The sequence below is a fragment of the Sciurus carolinensis genome, chromosome 1 (assembly GCF_902686445.1).
Source record: "Sciurus carolinensis chromosome 1, mSciCar1.2, whole genome shotgun sequence".
In the NCBI taxonomy this organism is placed as follows: Eukaryota; Metazoa; Chordata; class Mammalia; order Rodentia; family Sciuridae; genus Sciurus; species Sciurus carolinensis.
Window position 1 is genome coordinate 196,346,163 of NC_062213.1, and position 20,485 is coordinate 196,366,647.

The window sequence follows — 20,485 nt, forward strand, 5'->3', positions numbered from 1 at the left end:
AAACAAATGGGACCCACAGTGCCCTTTGAACCCTGGTCCTTTGTAACTGTGGCCCTGGAGCTCCCTTCCTCCCGGGCCCTAGGACAGACGTGGTCTTACCCGCAGCTTGGAGCTCAGCTACCTGTGTGAGTTTTCTCCTGCTGCAGGACAAACTCAATGGATTTGAACACCACCCACATGTCCCTCAGTCTCTGCAGGTCAGAAGTCCTGCCCAGCGTGGCTTGGCCCCTGTGGAGGGGTCCCCAGGCTGAAGTCCAGGGGTGGGCAGGGGCTGGGAGCTCATCGGGAGGCTGGACTGGGGGACAATCTGTTTCCGGGTTTGCTGGCCTGGGTGGCGTTCAGCTCCTTGTGGTTGGAGGGGTGACTACCCTACTTTCTTGCTGGCTGCTGGACACGGGTCACTCCCGGCTCCTAGAGGGTGTCCTCATCTCCAAGTGCAGGGTCTGCTCCCAACGTAGCAGCTCGCTCCGCTCAGCCAGCAGGGGAGCCTCCCTCCAGGCTGCCGTGATAGGGTCTTGTGTAAGGTGACAGTCACCAGGGCCAGGGCCTTTCCGGTCACCCTGGCCAGATGTGTACCTGCAGCCAACCCTGACTGGCCCAAGCGCAGCAACCTGCAAACCTGTGAGTGTGCGATGGCCGCCTGTCGTGAGCCACCGACTCTCTGACCCTGGGCAGACTCCCGGGTGCCGCCAGATGGCCAAAGGCAGCCTGCCAGGCTCCTGTGGGCACCACCCTCAGTCAGGACCCTGCTCCACCTCCCGGTGCCTTGGCATTGCAGTGTGACCTGGCCCCTTGGTCTCGACCACTGCCCGGTTATGTGAGCTGCGGCAGGCCACTGTTACCTCTGGACCCTTGATTTCCTTCCCGATACCTTAAGGGTTGCAGTCCCACCTCCTGAGGATTTGACCAAGCTGGCTGGACCCCCACAGGGCCACGAGGCAGGCGTACCCACTGTGTGGGTGGTTCTCAGTGGTCTCCCACCCACCCACCCTGCCCAGGGCCATCCGGGAGGGCAGCAGTGCCTCCCCCTGCACCCGGGCTCCTGTGGGCTCGTGACAACGCTCTGTGGCGGGTGGGAGGGGGCAGTCCTGAGGGCTGAGCCCCAACCCCACCTCTCAGGCACAGGGGACTTCACCTCCCTGCTCCCTCGGACGTGCAGCGTGGCCACGGGACTGGCTCTGGCCAGGGGAGGGTGAGCAGCGGGGTCCAGTTTGGGCACACGCACCGCTTTCCTCTGGGTACCGGGGCCACAACGCTTGGCCCGATCCCATTCTCCCACGGGCCATAGGGCGAGGGCATCTCCTGAAGTTCACGGGTGGCAAACTCCACCTCCAGGTTCACAAGTCACGGGGAGTGTGAGCTGGGGGCCTTTACGCCGCCACCATGGCTTGAGTGGCTTCGTGAGAAGAGCCCACCTGGCACGTGGCTCTGTCCCACCCCTGGCACTCTGCCTTGCTACCACACAGGAGTCCTCGCAGGACGACAGGCAGCCCTGCTCTTGGACTCCCAGCCCCCAGAGCTGCAGTCGAAGGAAGCTCCACTCTGCAAACCCAGGCTGAGGATCCTGCTCCAGCCACAGACACGGGACTGGAACAACAGCGGGGAACGGCTGGGGCCAGAGGAAGCGAGCCCGGAACCACCTAGGCGTAGGCTCGGTGGCCGCTGAATTCTGTCGTGACACAGGGAATAGTCTTTATTCCCACGTGAAGGACAGGACAGCTGAAGGGACATGACCTGCTGACCAAAGGGACCAAAGGTGGGGCTTGACCCGAGGAAGTGCACTTTGATCCTTTCTGGGGGCGGGATGGGAGCTCTCGGCCGCACTTCCTGCTGCCTCTGGGGCGAGTCCCACTCCCCCAGCAAGCTTCTGACCAGAGGAAGGAAAAGGATCCTCTGTTCCTGGAGGACCAGATGCTCCTGACTCCACCACCGACAGGTGGGACTGTACCCAGCTCTGCCTGGTGTGTCCCTCCCGGCTCAGTGGCTCCATCCTCTGCTCTCCCAGGAGACTCTTCCCTCACCAGCACATGTCCCCCCAGGAAAACTTGGGAGGCTCATCCACCATAAGGACGGTGTGACATCGAAGCTGGGAGGACACCGTCCGCAGCCTCCTGTGGCAAAGCCACTGGTCTGCATGTCTATCCCTCATCTTTCCCCCGTTCCCGAAGAGGGCTCGGTGGGCACTCCGGGGCATGGTGGTGGACAGCTCCTGGCGCTCAGCCGCCGCACCCAGCCCCTCCGGCTCAGGCGATCATGTCGTGACGGGAGCCCTGCAGGTTATCTGGCCTGCTTCCTAAAGACGTCCAGAAATGGGTCCAAGAGGAGAAAAGTGTCTCCAGGCCACAGAGAGCAATGCAGAGCTGGGGCAGAGCTTGGTGGCTCTCGACTCTCCTGTCTCTTCCTGGCTCAGTGACGGTGGCCTGGCCGGGGAGGGACGGAGGGGCAGACATGGGATGGGTCCAAGTTGGAAGCATGGCTGCTGGGAATCTTAGGGGGCTGGCAGGCACTCGGTGTGGAGGAGGGTCCTGGGGGTCGTAGCCCTTGGCTGGTCTCAGAGTCTGGGAAAACCCAGCCTCTGTCTAGACCCTGCCCTGGAGAACCAGGCCTGGGCCCATCAACCAAGGTCAACAGGACCTTTGGCCTGGTGTCAATTCTTTATATATGAGCTCTCTCCAAAACTGCCCACCGGCCCTCTTCCTGTTTAGAAGACCATCCAGGGAAACCAGGACCCTGGAAAGCCTGCATACCCCAATTCGGGGCCAGGAGAACAGGATGGTGTGGACACTGCTGGTCCCTGCCCAGGTCCCCTCTTTTGGGACAGTGCACATGTCCCTGAAATGTTGCTACAGGCTCGTGGCTGCTCCCTTCTCTGCAGAACTCCCTCGACCCACGGGGCCACTTCCGTCAGCGAGGCGGGACACGTGAGCCCTCTACTCAGCCACCCACGTCCCCAGGGCAGCCAGCAGCCAATGACTGAGAGGGCACGGAGGGCCACCCACGGCTCACAGCAGGGCTGATGGCCACAGCACCCACCCAGAGCACCTGCCGCGCCAGGTTGACGGTGGCTCCAGTTAGAGCCCCTCTTGGCTTCTTCCCTGCCCCCCCACCGCCCTCCGCTCCCTTCCAGCTCCTCCATCAGCAGGCCACCTGCCTGAAAAATCCCCGTGTCAGGTGACACGTCAGTTTCCTAGCGCTCCTCCACCTCTCCATCCTACATCCTGGGAGAGAACTCCAGAAGGTTCTATGCTTAGCAACGGGAAGTTCGTTCTGGGGCAGGGAACTGAAGTTCCCCTCCTTCTCCAACACTGCACGCTTGCGTGAGCTCAGAGATCCACTCCAGCAGCTACCTCTGCTGATCAGGTATTGATTAGGCACCAACTGCATACTTGTAGCCACTTTTCACTGGGGGACTCTGTGGGCTGCAAGAGAGGCCCAGTTCCCACCTTGACCTTCTGGATTAGATCAAAAGGCTTCCCTGAAACCCCTCAGTCCCCAGCCGCCCAATGGCAATCCATGGAGTACTCAGAACCTTCAAAATGCTTTTAATTTCTTTTAATGTATAACAGTTACGCCTGAGTTACAGAGGCAGCGCTTACAAGCAGCAGGTAGTTAAAGCAAATACCAGTTTTTCTTTCTAGTCTACTATTCCATATAGCTGAATAAATTATGGTGCGATTATATTTAAACACACACCCTCACACACACGCACACACCCCACTCACACCCTCACGCGCACACACACACACTCTTCCATGTGGAGGAAAACAGGTGTGAGTCAGACATGGGAGCAACAGTGTTGCAGTTACAGGAAGGAGGAATGATCTAGAGTATGATGTGGCAATTTCCCAGGTCAGGGGGTTGGCCATGTCAAAATCGACAGAAGAAGCATTACATACACGGTGTCTTGGAGCAATTCAAGATGGCGGCTGGAATGCGCCCATTTGGTCTTGGTTTGGTGCTTCTGTAGGAGGGGAGGAGAGAAGACCTGTGTACCCCCAAAGCATCCAATACGGAAAGATACATTCAGGAGCTTGATAAGAACATCAGCCGGAGAGAGGATCCAGAGAAAGTTTTGAATTGGCAAACGTGGAGTTCCTGACCAAGGTCCAGGATCCAAATCTCAGAATGTTTCACCAGCTCCATCCAAAACATCGGATATTTGGCGGAATGCTCAAAGTCTAGGACCTGTGACCTCCAGCCTTTTCGTCTGTCTTCTGGACACCCCTCCTCTTTCTGCATCCTTCTCTCTTTTTCTCTTCTTCCCCTATTTCTCTGTTTCCTCTGCTCTTTCAGGTTCCTCTAGCAAAAGAGCAGCAAAAGTGAATCAAGCAAAAAATAAGAGTATAAAAGCATAGCTTGGTTCTTACACATCACTTTTTTTTTTTTCTTCATAGCAAGAGAGAAATACCAAGTGAAAAAACAAAGCAACAGAAATGAAAGAGCCCGAGAGAGCCTGGAATGCATAATTTGAAGCACACGATATGCAGATATATCCCTACAGATGGTCCCTGGCACTAGCACGACACACACTGTGGGGGGTTTCTTTCCTTTTTTTTAGTATATATATTTATATATAAAAAGTCAACTTCCTATAAACAAACAGCACATCACCACGTTTCCAACTAATATACAATGAGCTCAGGAGAGGGGCCCCCATAGGTAGGACCAGTAGCTACTTGGGATAGTTGGAGGAGACATCTCTTCTTTTGCTATGGACTCTATTTACAGGGATGGGTGGGAGTTTTATTGGGCTGGCCTGGCCACTGGATTTCAAGGCTTTTTCTAGGCTGTGGTCAACCCCAAGGGATTGAAGCTTCGTGCCTCTTGTCCAACCAATATCATATTCTTGGTGAAGTTGGGAGCTGCCAACACAAGACCGAATTTTACAGACTGGGTTGGCTAGACACATGAATACGTGGGGTTTTAGGGAACATCTGTTGGGGGTTAAGGGTCCCTCAGAAAACCAGTAACATTTTCTACCAAGATGGTAGCTTGGGAGAACTTCGGAGGTGTTGGATGTAAGGACAAATCATTTGGTTTCTTCCCAAGCAGGTCTTGGTTTCGTTTTACCATGGGGGCAGATCATTGGAATTGGTCCTAGCACTGGAATGCCACTCCTGGTGTTGGGATGGACAGTTTTGATGTCACCTGCCTGAGATCCCTACTCCTGAGTCACATAGGATATAAAGAGACTCAGACGTGTTCTGAGCCGGGCCTCCGGGAAAGGATTGACCACCTAGGGAATGTGAATGAAGATGGGGTTGGTCATTCGAGTTGCCTTCCAGCTGTGACAGCTACAACAGCAAGGATAGCACTTCTAAGGGACAAGATCTTCCCTTTAGTCCAGAGCTTGAAGAACCCAAAGTCTCTTCCAGGGGATGCTCCAGTTGAAACCTTGGTTGAACTTGATGGGCCACTGCCATCTGGGTGCCCACTGCTACCAGAGCCTACTTGTCCCCAGTGATTAATAGGTTGCTCTAAACCACAGGTCTGAGCCATCCTGGTCACGGCCCAGGACTGGCTTGGTGTGATCAGTGCTGAAGAAGAGAAACAGGTGAGCATGTGTCCTGCAGGTCATGTTCATGCAGACAACTGTCCTAGCTTCTTGTCAATTTGGCTCCCCAGAAAGAAGGACCTCAGGTGAGCTCCCAAAGCAGCATCCCTGCCATCTGGGAATGTCTTGTTGGCTGAGGGCAAGAGGCTGGGATTGAGCCAACGGGTGGCCTCACGTGCCCAGGTGGGGACAAGCAAATGGGTCCAGTGCTTGTGGATTCCTTGCTGTGCCTCCCATCACAAGTGTCCTGTAGCCGGCAGCACTTGATAGAGGCCATCTGAGCAGAGTGTACCCGTGGTGGTGAAGATGAGCAGGTGAAGGGGTGAGGCGCTCCCTGGGAGGAGAGTCGGCGATGTGAACCGGCTCTTAGGAGAACGGGGCCTGAGGAAGCCACTGAAGGGCCGAAAGGAGGGAAGGTGCCTTTTCCTCTTCTCTGGAACCTTCGGCATCTTCCTCTGCCCAGGCCCGTGGCTCGAAAAACTGGCTACATGTGCCCAAGTCAGCTGTGCCCAGTCAGGAGACAGAGGCTTCTTGGCCAGGAGCGAACCAGCATTGAAAGATGCCATTCCGGGTGGGACGGGGACATGCCTCCACCAGAAAGCCAAGGGGACTTGGGAGACTTCTCTGGAGGGCAGGCCACCCCTGCCCAGTCCAAGAACGTCCTCCACAGCTCTGGCCGAAGTCCTGCACTTCAGCAGCACCCAGGGGCCCACGGCGGGGAGATGGAGGCCTCTCCCGTGGCAGGGCAGGTGCGGGTGGGCTCCGACTCTGCGGAGGTTTCACGGGGATCTGGACTCCAGGGCTGTGGACATGAGGCCAGGAGCTGGAGCACTGGGCCTCCATGGCTGGCCCGCGGACGGAAGGATGCTGGTCAGGAAAGTCCCTTCTGGGCCACCTTGCACCTCTTTCCCGGTGACTTCCCCTCTCTGTCCCTCCCATCCAGCTGAGGAGGAAGCTGAACTGCTTCCCGAACTCCCACATGGTGGGCATGGTTGAAACTGGGTTTCGGCTGAAGAGCCCCCTGCCTCCTGATGCCTGCGGTGGGTCCCGGTAGCTGGGCCGGCAGACGCGGCCTGCAGAGGTGGACCAGCCCCTGGTCAAGCCTCTCCCCTCCCAGTCTCCTCCGCGGCTAGTTCCCAAGACGCATCAGGGCCGCCTGGGGAGCGTCCAAAGCCCTCTGAATTCCTGGGTGCGGCCAAGACTGTCACTCTGCTGACTCCCTTGGGAAGACCCCAGGGTCCCCTCTGCTGGAGTTCCAGTGTCCTGAGGAGAAAAGACCTGTGGATTCTGATGCTGAGCCAAAGAGCCATCTTAGCAGGTGGGTTCCCAGCACCGGGAGCTGACAGAGTGACCATGAGCTTCACCTGTACCTCTGGCTAGGGCATCCCCACTGCGGAAGGTCCAAAGGCCCCAGGGTCTCATCTCAGGCACTGTCCCCCACTGGGGCTGGGGTGCCTGTTCAGAACGAGCCTCAGTCTCCATGCTGGGCTGTGGAGGTCACAGTAGATCTGAGCACTGCAGGTTGACTCCAACGGGTCACTCAGGGTCCCTAACCACAGGTGACTGACGGATGGGCTGCGCATCTCCAGAGGCTGCCTATGAGAAGGGAACGGGCTCCTTTCCTGGCCTCCTGTGGCCCCTGGGGGATGTGGAGGGACGGAGGCAAGAGGCTCAAGGGTCAGGAAGGGAGGGGCTGGGCCTCGGGCTGGGGCAAGTCGCCCTGGGAGCCCTAGTAGGCTTGACCAGTTTCCACAGGCAGGAGTCCCAACACAGCAGAGTGCTCCCCAAGCTTCATGCGACGCTGTGTGGACAGGCTCACGTTTTTGGCCAGGTAATCAACAGCAGCTGGAAATAAAGAGAGAAACTCCTAGAAATTGAGGTTCTTTCCTTCTCTCCTTCCATTTAGTCCATCCATCCATCCCTCCCTCCCTCCCTCCTTCCCTCTCTGCATCCATCCATCCACTCATCTACCCATCCAGTCACCCATCCACTTATCCATCCATCCATTCATCAATCTACCCATCCATCTATCCATTCACTCACCCATCCATCCATCCATACATCCATCCATCCATCCATCCATCCATCCATCCATCCATTCATCAATCTACCCATCCATCTATCCATTCACTCACCCATCCATCCATCCATCCACCCACCCATTCATCTACATATCCATCTGCTCATCTGTCCATCCCTCTATCCATCCGCCCATCCACCCCGTCCATCCATCCATCCCTCCTAGCCTGCCTTCCTCCTCCCTCCTTCCATCTCTTCATGAGGCTTTGCCTCGCCTCCTCTCCAACACTCAACACACATTTACCTAACACTTATTACGTTCATAGCTTTCTTGTAGGTCCCGTAGGGAAAGAAGTACAGAGGGTCTCCACAGTGTCAAGGGAAGAATAACAAGCCCTCAACATACCCAGCTGTGGCGGATGGCCAGCGAGTCTCACTGGGTCCCATTGGTCACGAGGGCAAGGTCCTTCCTCCTGCTCTGAACCCTGAGCCCTGCTCCCAGATGAAGCAAGACCCCACACAAACACCCAGGTGACTGTTGTGGGTGAGCTGAGGGGCCCATGCGGAAGGAGGAGCCAGGGCCCCAAGTGCAGGGAGCCAAGTCCTGCAGCCGCTGGTCATGCAGAGGAGCTGGACGAGTCTGAGGCTGTGTGTGTGTGTGTGTGTGTGTGTGTGTGTGTGAACCACGTGTGAACAGTCTCCAGGAAGCAGTAATGAGGCTGTGTGAAGGCTCACGCGAGAGCGATGCTGGTGCTCGTACCCACCACGAGTCAGGCACACTTTTGCAAGTAGATGACAGGCAACGGCTGGGCTTGTGCAGCAGAGTCACCTGAGCCAGGTCCACGTGTCCACCTGTGTCTGTGAGCAGCCTACACGGCAGTGTGCTCCGTCTGGCCTGCACTCATTAAGGCTAGAGCAGAAATCAGGCCTGACCAAGGGATCTGATGGGCAGGTGGCCACCAGGAGCCCAGAGATGCTGCCCCGCAAGCCAGATGTTACATCTGTGGCCAGTCCAATGCCCCAGGACCTCTAGGATCCAGAGGCGAGGAAAAGGTGAGAGAGAATACCTCACTAGGAGTCCAAGGCCCTGCCCAACACCGCTCCAGTACCTGCCCACCAGGGGACACGGGAACACGACGTTTCCCAAGGATGGGGGCTGCTGCCTAGGACAGGTGGGGGAGGGGAGGTGATGGAAATGGCTGAGGGGAAGGTCAGGGGGCCAGGGGGACAGGAGCAATAGCTGCTGGAGGCTGTACCGCCCTGTGGTCCAGTGACCCAGGTTCAAGTCCTGCACCTGCTGATTTTGGGGCATAATACCTCACCCACCTGAGCCTCAGTGTCCTTGTCTATAAAATGGGGCTATTTGCTACAACACGGAGGCTAAAGGAGACACCTAGGAACGGTCGGCTGGGGCCGCGTCTGCCGTGATGTGAGCTTGGTGGCTGCTGCCCAGTGCGTGGGATCCTTGGCTGGGACTTGGTGAGTACGTGTGGCCTTGGTCAGGGCAAGAAGGAAAGTGGGGACAAAAGAGGTGGCCACCTCCTGCTCCTGTGGCTTTGGGCAAATCCTTTCTGGGCCTGTGTCCCTGTCTTTAAGTTCCAGCCAGCTCAAGGTGCTGCAGGGAGGGTCACATGAGATGATGCCCTCAGACGCCGGTCACAGAGGACCCAGGCCAAGGCCCCGATTCCTAAAAGATACACAAGGGCCCTTGAGTCCCACTGGAGTGCCTGGCCCTGTGCCCCTCAGCTTGCCAGGCTCCAAGGTGCGTGGTAAGGAAGGTGTGCCCGTCCAGGGGCTGAGGGAGCTTCCAGGTGCAGCCAGCCTCCAGGCTCCCGGGTGGCAGAGCAGAGGTGGCTGTGGCCAGCCTCGCCTGCCCTGGACCTGCCCCTGCCCTACTCTGGATGGGGAGTGGTACTCCCAAGTCTGGTCCTGCAGAGACCTGCCGTCTCTCCTAGCTGGGTGCCCCGTCAGAGGGACGCAGTCTCAGCAGGTGACAGGTGAGCTCAGGCCTTGCTGGAGCTGCTAGGGCACTGCAGGCTCTTTGGTCACTGAATCCCCACACCAGCTCTATGAGGTTGCTGGATGAAGAGCCCCTTCCAGACATGGGAGCCAAGGTCCTGTGTGACCAACCTGCAAGGTCACACAGCTCCTAAGTCACGAAGCCAGGCTGCAAACCCAGGCAGTCAACGCCAGCTCCCCCAACACGCCGCAGCGTCACCAGCACCCTGCGTGTAGGACTCACGCGGGTCCCACGCCTACCCCAGCAATGTCAGTGACATTGGGCACACGGCCAAGTCGGGTGGCCTGTCCCCTCGTCACGGACCGCTGCTCCTACCACCCTGTGCTCCACATGTGGTGGGTGAACACGATCCCGTTCGCTTATTTTTTTCGTGCTGGGAGCTGAACCCAGGGCTTCCCAGCCCGGCGGGTGCGCTGCCGCCGAGCCGCATCCCGGGTTGGCTTGATTTTCTCGACCGCTCTTTGCGTCTGGTGTGAGACAGGCACAGACGTCGCTGGTCCAGAGTCCCACACAGCGTGTGACGCGGAGGAGCTGGAGGGGTACCACCTGTGCCCTGCCACTCTCCTCTCACTTCCCCGGGCTGCCGGCGCTTGGCCCACACACAGTAGGGGCTTGCCAGGCCCTGTGGAGGTGGCCAAGGGAAGACCAGGAAGCCACACTCCCTGGCCCCAGCCGACTTCAAGGGCACCCAACGTCCTGCAGAGCCTGCCTCTCCCTGGGGTGGAGGCAGGGGGCCGGCGAGGGCAGGACTGTGACATTGCTCATTAGGGCCTCTGTCATGGCCCTCCCTGTCCCTCTGTCTCTCCGTGGCTCCCGTCCCCTGCCCCGCGCCCGCGCCTGGGCTCTGAACGTCTCAAATTAGATTAATCAGGCGATGGCAGGAGAGGGGCGGCGATGCCAACCAGTAAACAAATATCAGCCGTCAGCGCTGGTCAGCCGCAGCCCCAGAGGAGGACCCTTCCAGACACGAGTTCTTATTAGACTTGTCAGCTCTATTAAAATTCTCTCCACACTTCTGCGTTCCATCAGCCCCATCATTAGTCCAGGCTTGGCCTCTGGGAACGCCAGGGCCAGATTAATCTGCCGCGTGCCCCATCTCTGGCCCCGGCCCCGCTCCCTCCAGGGACGGGGAGAGACAGACAGACGGACGGACAATGGCCAGAGCAGGAAAGGAAGATGCGACGGTGGCCCTGGGAAGGTGGGAGGCCTCAGAAGGGACTCAGCTGCCTGGGAGTGAGGCCACGTGTGTGTTCCACCCACACCTGGAGTGACCCTCCAGAGACAGGCAGGCAGGGCAAGGCACCTGGGATAGTCACCCCTGGTGACCTCGGGCAGATCACCTCTCTGGGATGCCATTTCCTCACCCGTGCAAAGGGAATAGCCACGTACGGCACAGGGTGGCTGAGGGGACGGAATGCAGGCCACAGTAGATGCTCAATAAACGGTCCCCGTTCCTTCCTCCCACACCACCTGTATATCTGTGTCTTGAGTCAGTGTGTAGACACACTGGGGATGCATTCGGATCTCTGGGTGCGCGTGAAGTTGTGAGTGTGAACGGTGCACAGGAAGGTCTAGTATGTGTCATTCACTGAGCGTCTCAGACAAGCTGGTGGCTCTGTGGGAGGCTGAAGTCAGGAGACACTGAATCCACCATTCCCCTGCTGTGGGACCTTGGGAAAGCTACCAAGCCTCTCTGAACCTAGCTTTTAAATTTGTAAGTCGGGGACAAATTGCTTTGAGAAGCACATGAATGAGGAACAGGCCTCTCACCCAGTGCCCCGCGGCTGGCCTGATGCCCAGGTAGGTGTAAGGGGTGACAGGTGAGCCCGCACACAGAAGCCCCGCGGTGTGACTCTTAATGCACACCATGGGAGCCCGGCCACAGGGGTGTTCGGAGGCCTGTGGACTTGGGGCAGCCCAGTGTGGAGCCCAGGGAGGCTGCCCAGGAAGCCGAGGGCGAGGGGACGGAAGCACAGGTGCACTTGAAGACAGCGGGCCACATCCCAGCCCCCATTTCACAGGTGGGAAGACTGAGGCTCCAAGAGCCAAGAGCCCACGCCAACTGGCAGCCAGAGGGTGGGGCTGTGCTGGGTTCCCGTCGCGGGGCTGGAGAAGGTGGCCCACGGGAGCTCCAAGCCTCCCTGGAGGACCCAACAGGGAACTGCAGCAGAACGGGGTGGGAAAGGAGGAGAGAAAGGAGAGGGAAGGGGAGCGGCCTCTTTCTCGCCTCCCGGGCCCCTTCCCCTTTGATCCCCTCCCCCGCTACCCCGCGCTGACTTTGGGGTTAATTCTATTTCCGAGTCAGGCAGGCGCCCCCGGAGCAGGGCACGGGCTCCGGGTGTGACTAACGCCTGCCGCAGGCTGGCGCTTTATCAGGAGCATGTGTCCCGCTCTGAGCAGGAACACGCGCTGGGTCAGGGGGTCGCCAGGGCCCCTCTGGAAGCACTCGGCGCACACGAGTGCCCTCTACTCACGAGCAGGCGCGCACACACATGTTACGCACATAGACACGCCCCACGCTCGTGCACACGCCAAACACACACTGACTCAAACGTGTCCACACCTGAAGGAGCAGCAACACACGTGTGTAAGCTGCACCGTCTGCTCATTACGCGGTGCACACACCAAGCACACGGACACCCCAGGCACACACCTGGACGCACCCTGGAATGCACGCCTGCATTTCTGCCACTAGATGCACGCACCTTGGTGCACACGTGTCGGTGTGCACGGCCCACAGGCACGCCACGTACACGCCATGTGGTCACCCCGAAGCACCGCGTGCAGTCGCAGGCACACGTCCCACGGGTGCTCACCCCGTTACACAGACACAGCTCACTCTGCAAAGGCTGCTCGGCGTGAGTGTGGAAGTGCCGGACGCGACACGTGCGCGCAAACCCCGATTGGGACATCTGTGAGCCGCGTCCACATTCACCCCAATGCGTGTGCACAGGGGAGGGAGCATGTCGCACACGGGAAGGGCCCACGGGCACCGCTGGCAGGGCAAGGCCGAGGCAGCTGGCCTTCGTTTGGCCGCAGAGGCCAAGGCCTGGGAGAGGGGAGGGCGGGGCGGGGGCTGGTAAGCGGGCCAGGCGGGGTGGACAGGGCGCCCTGGGGCCCGGGCCTCACCCGCCCTCCCTGCGCCCTTCTGATTAGTTTGACACCAGCAGGTGAGGCCTTTGCCCGGAGGCCGGGCAGGAGGGGGCCAGGTGACCTCTGACCCCATCCCATCTGGGCCCCGTCGGGCAGCCAGAGACTGTGGCCAGGTCCGCCCTCCCAGCTTGGTCTGAGAGTCTCCTGCCCCTTTCTCAAGATAAGGTGCTGAGAGGATGGCAGCTGGCGGGCAGGGGGACCACGTGGTTTGGGGACATCGAGGCCGAGGGTCGGGTTGGATGCGAGGGATCCAAGGCAGCGGCCCCGGTCTGGGACGGCGAGGGGCAGGGCCTCACACTGTGCCACCAGGCTGCCACCACCAGTCACATGCTGGCCACCGGGCACTCGGACTCTGCCTAGCACAGCCAGGAAGCCAAATTTCAGATATTTATTCAGTTTTATCTAATTTAAGTTTAAAAACTGATCTTCAATTTAGTTATTTCATGGTTGGAAAATTTACAAGTCTATTTGAAGCAACTTGAGTGTATGAATCGACTTCCTCCATTGTGAGCCTCATGGACTTAAATATGGATAGAGTCTTTCTTTCTTTCTTTTTTTCTGTTTTGCAGTGAGGGGGAGCAAACCCAGGACCTCACGCAGGCAAGACAAGGGCTCTAACCCTGAGCCACATCCCCAGCCCTGGACAGAGTGTTTGTGATGGAAGTTTAGTGTCCAAATCCAAATGGGCCATGAAATATAAAATAAAATAAAATGGGCCATATGGGTATAATGCACCCTAAATATTAAAAACAGCGCTGAAGAGAGAACATGAAATACCTCGTTAGTAATTTTATATGGATTACGATTTGAAATGATCATCTTTTGGATATCCTGGGCTAAATAAAATAAGCTGGTAAAGATAATTTCACTTCTTATGTTTGAAGATGCAACTGCTAGAAAAGTCATGTGGCTCGTATCAGGTTTCCGCAGGAGTTGGAGAGAGGCCTGGCCAGGAGACAACTGGGCTCAATCATTTAGACCAACTCTGCATCCTTTCTGGACCTCGGTTTCCTCATCTGTGAAATGGGCGCCATCCCCCCACCTCACGGCCCTCTAGAAGTAAGCGGGGGCACTCACTCTGGCCGTACTGGCCGTACTGGTAGCCAGCCACGGGGTCCACGCTGTAGCCGGTGGTGCTGTAGGTGGGTGGGCAGTAGGACTGGGAGGTGGGCAGGCTGTCTCCGGGCTTGATGGAGTCGGCCCGCTGGCTGCAGCTGGCCGAGATGGAGGAGGCAGAGTCCAGGCCTCCGTGCAGCGGGGAGATGGAGAAGTCAGCCTGCGGCTGCGGAGGCACGGCGCTGGGGTTGCTCAGGATGCTCATCACCTGCGGGAGAGAGGCAGTGTGGGGCCGGGCCACCAGGACGCGGGCCTGGCCCGGCGGCCCGGGCGGCTGGTCTGGAGCAGCCCTCTGAGGCCCCGCAGCTCCCGGCTCCTCCTTCGCCTGGCCTGCTGCCTTCCAGGCGAGGGGCTCGACTCTGGAGCTTCTCCTGCCCACGTCCTGCTCAGGGGTCCTCCTTCCCCTAGGAGCGTCGAGGGCAGAGCAGGCCCTGGTTCACCTCTGTGTCCCCACGGCCTGGCTCCAGGGGCCACCCCAGGCCCAGCTGCTGAAGGAATGAGGGATGTGTGAGTGAATGGAGGGACTAACGGAGGGCGGTCTCTCCCATCAGTGGGAGCCTCTCCTGGTCCAGCCCTGCGCCTCCCCATCCCGACCCCCAGAGCAGGGCCCTCTGCCCGGCTCCACCCTTCTCCGCGCTCGGCTCGCTGGGCTCTGGCTCTGAGTTCCCCGCCCCGACGAGGCCTGAGCACGCGGCCAGCTTTGATTTCATTTCCCGCGGGGGCAGGGTTACCGGGGACTGAGCCCCAGCTCTGCCTCTGAGCTGCATCTCGGCTCTTTTTATTTCCTTCAGAGACGGGCTCACTGAGTCACCCAGGCTGCCCTTGAACCTGCGATCCTCGGTCTCCCAGGTGTCTGGGATTGCAGGCGGGTGTGGCCCAGCAGCCAGTGCTAAACTAGCTTCCCAGGTGCCCTGTGGTGATTCCAGCAGCTTCCTGATGTCTGGGACTGTCACCCCTCCCTACTCGGCCCGGTTTCTGGGACTGTCACCCCTCCCTACTCGGCCCGGTTTCTGGGACTGTCACTCCTCCCTACTCGGCCCGGTTTAGCAACTGGGACCTCCCGTCAGCGCTGGCCCGTGGACTGACCTGCGAGGCCCGTCTGCAGAAGCTCAGCTTGAAGACCCTGGTGTGGGGACACTGGGACGCTCACTTGTTCATTCAACAAACAGGCACCCATGGCACCTGACCCAGTCCTCGGAGTTCTGGACTTCGGAGGAGATGGTCCTGGCCCCTGGGAGTGGACGGGGAAGGGCCAGGCCTGGTTGAGGACACAACACACAAAGACCACCAAGGCACTGGAGCATTGAGGGACTTGGCTGAGCTCGCTCGGGGGCCGAGGAGCCCATGGAGGGTGTCCCACCAGCTCGGAGGTCCAGGAGGGCTTCTGGGTAGGCGCACCTGCTGCAAAGTGCCCTGGAGGGACAGCAGAGGAGGTGCAAGGGCAGACCACAGGAGGAGACAGGTCCTGGGGACCCCACCCAGGGCCCAGGACCCCAGTGACCTCCTGCCAAGGCCACCCCTTTGGAGAGGGAGGGTGCCAGGTGGGGACAGTTCTGCTAGTCACCAGCAGAAGAAGCACATGCACGACCCTGTCCTCTGTCGTCCCGCGACCTTGCTTCGGGGAAATGCAGGCTGCGGGCAGCAGAGGAGTAGGCAGCGGGCACCTCTGTTGCGACAGGTGCAGAGGTGTGGCCAGGGCGCGGCAGAGGCGGGATTCCTGGGATCCAGTCAGGATTGGAACGTCTCCACTTACTGCCTATGGAACCTCAGGGGTGTCCCTCAACTGCTGTGACCATCTCCAGTCTGCGGGCAGAGGGGTGACGGCGGTCCCTGACGCGAGGGTAGCTCGAGGATGAAGTGGTCTCAGCCTGGAACTTGCACCGACCTTGGGGTGACGTTGGCCGCCCCCTGCAGGCCTCCTCCTCCCTCCTCTCATCGCTGACCACCTGCTGCCCAACCCAGAGCCCCACAGAGAGTGTGGGGCAGAGCCAGGATGCCCACCTCGCAGATGGAAAGACCGGGACCCGCAGAGGGCTGTGGCTGCCCAGCAGTCACAGCAGGTCTGTGGGCGGGCAGCCCAGGGCCCAGGTCCACCCGCCCCAGCTGGGGACAAGGCGTCAGGACTGACTCTCGAGGCCCAGGTTCCATGAGCACAGACCCCAGGGTTCTTCCTCTGTGTGCCCAGCAGCCTCCACCGGGTCCTGCGTCCCCCCTCCCAGAGCCAGAGCCAGGGCGCTGCTGGGGCTGCGGCCTGGCCACCCAGCCTCCACCACGGCTGCGGGGACCTAGGCAGATGGACTGGTGGGGCCCCACCGAGATGTCAAGGACGCACGTGTCTCTGGGTCCCCGAGCGGGAGGCAGGCGGGGAGGCTCGCCCTCGGGTCCGCTTGGGAGATGTGTTTTGGGGAGACGAGGCCTCCCGAACTCGCACTGCAGGGACGCGACTCCCCAGGTCCTCGCCACGGCAGGGTGGCCAGTGGGGTGTCTGCGCTGGGCCATGGGTGGCTTTCGGACAGTGGGGAGGGAATCCTCCGGCCCCAGAGTTTGCCAAGGGAGGCAGGAGGGGAGAAGGGGGTTCCGGGCAGGCCCTGAAACCGCCCGGGGCTGGGAGACCCGTTCTCTGGAGGCTGTCTTCCAGGTTCACGTGGAGACCTCAGCTTCCACCCGATAGCACAGCATCCCGGCTGCGGGCTGAGCTCGGCGGAGGAGCAGGGCCTGGCCTGCCTGAGCCCTGGCTTCCGCCCCTTTTCTTTTTTTGAAAATAAAAGCAAATATACGGAATGGTCTTGGGTTGGGGATGCAGCTGTGGGGCCGCGTGCTTGCTTGGTACGTGCGAGGCTCTGGATCAATTCCTGCGCCCCCCACAGGAAGGAACGAAGGAGAAAAGGAAGAAGGAATGAATTCATCCCCCGTCCCCGTCCCCACCCCACACAGGGCCTGGCTCCCTCATCCTGAAGGGACACCAGGGAGAGGAGGAATGGGGATCGGAGAGCACGGGCTGCCTGGGAACAGGCTGGGAGCTGCAACTCCCCCTGTAGGACAGAGACCTGCACAGACTGCCACCAAGCTGTGACGCCACTCAGGTGTGACCGGTGGCTCCCCAGAACCTCCCACCGAGGCTTCTTGGGATCTGACCCGGGGCTGCCCATAGCACATCCTCCCTGCCTCCTAACCTGTGCCTTACATCCCAGCAGGGCTAGGCCGTGTGAGGTTTCCTTCCTCTAGTCATTCAACAAACACGTCTCAGGGTGCTGCCCGCGGGCTCTAGGGAAGGTGGCGGGTCCCGGAGGGCAGGATGGATGCATTCAGTCCACCGCTGCCCCTCCCAGCCTGCACTGTGCCAGCTGCACCCCACGCTCTGGGGAGAGCTCTGTGGAATTCACGTGCGTTCAGTGAGCACCTATGATGTGCCACGCACCGACCCAGCCACTGGGGACAGAGCAATGAGCGATGCCAATTCTATGCCCTGCTGAGGGAGACTGAAAACAATTGAGTGGGTGGATAAAGAACCTAATTTCTGATTCTAGTAAATGCTGTGGAGGACAAAGAATGGCATGTGGTGGTCGTGGGGAGTCGGGAAGACCCCCCCACGCCCATGAGGGGATATCCGACGAGACCCAAAAGAACGAGCCACGGAAAGAACTGCAGATGAGCTTTCCAGGCAGGGGCATCTGCAAGTGCAAAGGCCCTGGGGCGGGAACACACCCAGCAGGTTTGAGAAATAGCAAGAAGGTCAAGTTGAGAAGAAAAATCCTGGGAGCTGTGAGGCGTCCTGCAGTCCTTTGTCAGGAGGGGTTTGTGTGGTGCCCAGTGGCTCAGAAGGCCTTGGACCCTGGCCGTTAACAGGCAGCTCAGAAACAGCTTGGGCCCAGGGAGCTTTGCCTGTAATGGGATTTGCTCAATGGGATTTGCCCTGGAACATCAAATCAAATCCACATCTGGGGTAGGTGTGAATGGGGGATGTGAGCTATCGGCTCAGTCTCTCCCAGAGTCCCCGGAGGCCTGCGGATCAAAGGGCTTCCATTTCATCCACCCCCCTGTTTCCAGGCAGAGCAGCTTCCAAGCAAATGGGACGGGACCCAAGTGAAGAGGAGGGAGGGGTGCTGCTGAGGAGGCCATGACCCTGCTGTGGTCACTTCAGAGGCTCCTCAAGCAAATGGGCCATTATTGTCCCCATTCTGCAGATGGGGAAACTGAGGCACGGGGAAGTAAGAAGACCCACCTGAGATCAACCGCAGGAGCAGCCGAGCGGATCTGCACGCAGGTCTCCTGGATGCTCGGTTCTGCTCTTTCCCAGTGGGGGCTGAGCCGAGCTGCTCAGAGCCCCACCAGCCCGGGAGGCCCTCTCCCGGCCTCCGGCTCGCCCGGGACCTCTGGAAGTCCTTCTGTGCCCGCAGAGGCAGGAAGCGTTTTGCCCATGGTGAGGGGCCCGGCCGGGGTCTGGGGCCAGCAAACTTTTGAACTTGAGGAAGTCCCGGCCTGATGCGGTCATCCACCCCCCTCAAGAATGCCGAGGCCTCTCCCCGGGTGGGTTTGACTCTTGCTCGGTGACCTTGCTTTCGCTAATGTATTACTTCTTGGTACGTTACCGTTACTAACTCAAAATCAATACCGACCTCCACATCTGTAAGGTTTTATCTGAAGGCAAATCTCAGGGCTGTCCGTCAGGCTGACTGACAGCCATCCCTTCCTCTCCTTCCCCCTCCCCCTCCCCCGCCCGCCAGAGGCCCCCCAGCCCCCAGCCCCTTCCTCTCCCTCTGCTCCAAATCAGTCCCAGCCTGGACCAGACTAAATCAATAAGGGGCCAGCCTCACCCTCCCTTCCGCCCGCTGGGGAGAGGCCTGCTGGTTTCGGGGGTGGGCACCCCCCTTCCACAGTCTCAGCTCACCACCCCTCCCCCGGGACGAGCTGGCGCGCTCCCCTACTTTAAAAGAAGGGGATGGGAAAAATGTAATTAATTCCCTCCGTTCCTGAGCCGGCCCCGAGGGCCTGGGACGAGGAGACTGAGCTGGAGGTCTGCACCCTCTGTGATAACCCAACGCCGCTCTGGAGCGCGGCTGCAATTAGAAGGGCCACCGCCACCGTCCCGCTCCGTGGCAGGAGCTGGGTGGGTGGATGGGGGCCGCGCTAGGGTGCAGGGCCGAGGAGGCGAGGGGCCCGAGCCTGGGGAGGCGAGGCCCCGGCGACTGGGGCGGCCTCCACCAGGGCAAAGGACCAGATGGGCTGCCAGTCAGGGAGCCCCCAGTGCTAGAGGGGGCCCCGGGGCCTGAGAGGGACGCCGCGGCGGTTCCCATGAGGCCCTCGGTCAGTTGGTGCTGGGTGGGGGGCTCCCTGCAGTCTGCAGGCCAGGGTGGCACAGCTGGTGCTGCCCCGGCATGTCTCTACCCACTGGCCCGCCTCGGTCTTCTCATCTCTACAGTGGGGCGGTGACAACCACGGGCTGCTCAGAGGGCGCCTGGCGCTCCGCTGGTCCCCAGAAATCCAGCTCTCCCCTGCCTGCTGGCTCCCCTCCACGCCTCCCATCGGGACCCCTCTTTGCCACCTCCACTCCCCAGGGGCACCTTCTGGAGGTGATGCGGGTCCACCCTCAGGAGAGTCCTGCCACCACCCAGAACAGGGCGGCCCGGGGTCCCTCCAACAAGACGCCCCGGCTGCACGTGTGTGTCTGTGGCAGGCAAGTGGCACCAGCAGGCCCGGGTCCTGATGGCGAGGCTGAGACACCCCAGCTGCCACCTAGCCATGCCTGAGATCCACGGGCACACCACACAGAGCCCAGGCCGCGCCGGGTCCCGAGCGAGGGACAGCTCAACACGCCTCTGGTCCTGGTGACCAAGCCACGTCCCCTCAAAGCCCCGGGGAGCGGATGCGACAGTCCTCCCCTGCACACCTATCCTCAGTGCACACGCGCACACCCCCCACGCACTCACCTGAAACCCTGGAGGCAGCCTGGAGGTCCCGGCTGGACGGGGAGGGGTGTCTGGCTGAGTCTCGCAGCAAGCAGACCCTGCCGCAGCCCCCTGGGCCTTCCTGCCTGTCACTCCCTCCTGTCCCTGCCTTGTGTTGGCTGCAAAGCGCCCGCCGACTTGGCACGCGAGGCTTTCCTCTGGGCCTCAGATCCAGCTCCAGCCCTGGTCACTATCCTGCTGGCTGGTCCCCTCGGCTTCCCTGAGTGGCGAGGGGCCATCTGGGGACAGCCTGCTCCCACGTCAGGATGCGGCTCACCAGCAAAGGAATGCAAGCGTGTCTGAATTGCACAGAAATGTCCTGAGGGGCCAAGAGCCGTCCCCAGGCCGGGGGGACCTAGGTGTCCCCACCCACAACTGGCACTGCTTCCTGAGGGTCTGAGCCCCGAGTCCAACTCGGACAGGTCAAGGGTGGGAAGCAGGACAGGCTGCTCCACCCTGTCCCCTCGACAGGCCACTCCACCCTGTCCCCTCGACCACTGGTTCTGCACCCTGGCTGCCCACGGGAAGCACCAGGGTTTGGGGCATCAGGATACTTTTTTAAAGGTCCCCAGGTGATTGAAGGGGCTGTCACTGTCATTCCCACACAAACCTGTGCCGGCAGAGACAGGAGAGGCACACACACACACAGAGACACACGGACACCAGGTGGGAACGCAC

The 20,485-nt window shown here is 60.0% G+C and overlaps 1 protein-coding gene across 2 annotated transcripts in view; it reads right to left on the minus strand.

The window, feature by feature from the left end:
- Positions 1 to 7,283: 7,283 nt before the first annotated feature.
- Positions 7,284 to 20,485, minus strand: part of Pax7 (paired box 7) — an 88,291-nt gene continuing 75,089 nt past the window's right edge. For both annotated transcript variants that reach the window (XM_047516487.1, XM_047516483.1), the window contains exons 8-9: positions 13,824 to 14,070; positions 7,284 to 7,399 (exon numbers count right to left, since the gene is read on the minus strand). In XM_047516487.1, coding sequence (XP_047372443.1) covers positions 7,284 to 7,399; positions 13,824 to 14,070 — 363 coding nt within the window. The remainder of the gene's footprint in view (positions 7,400 to 13,823; positions 14,071 to 20,485) is intronic.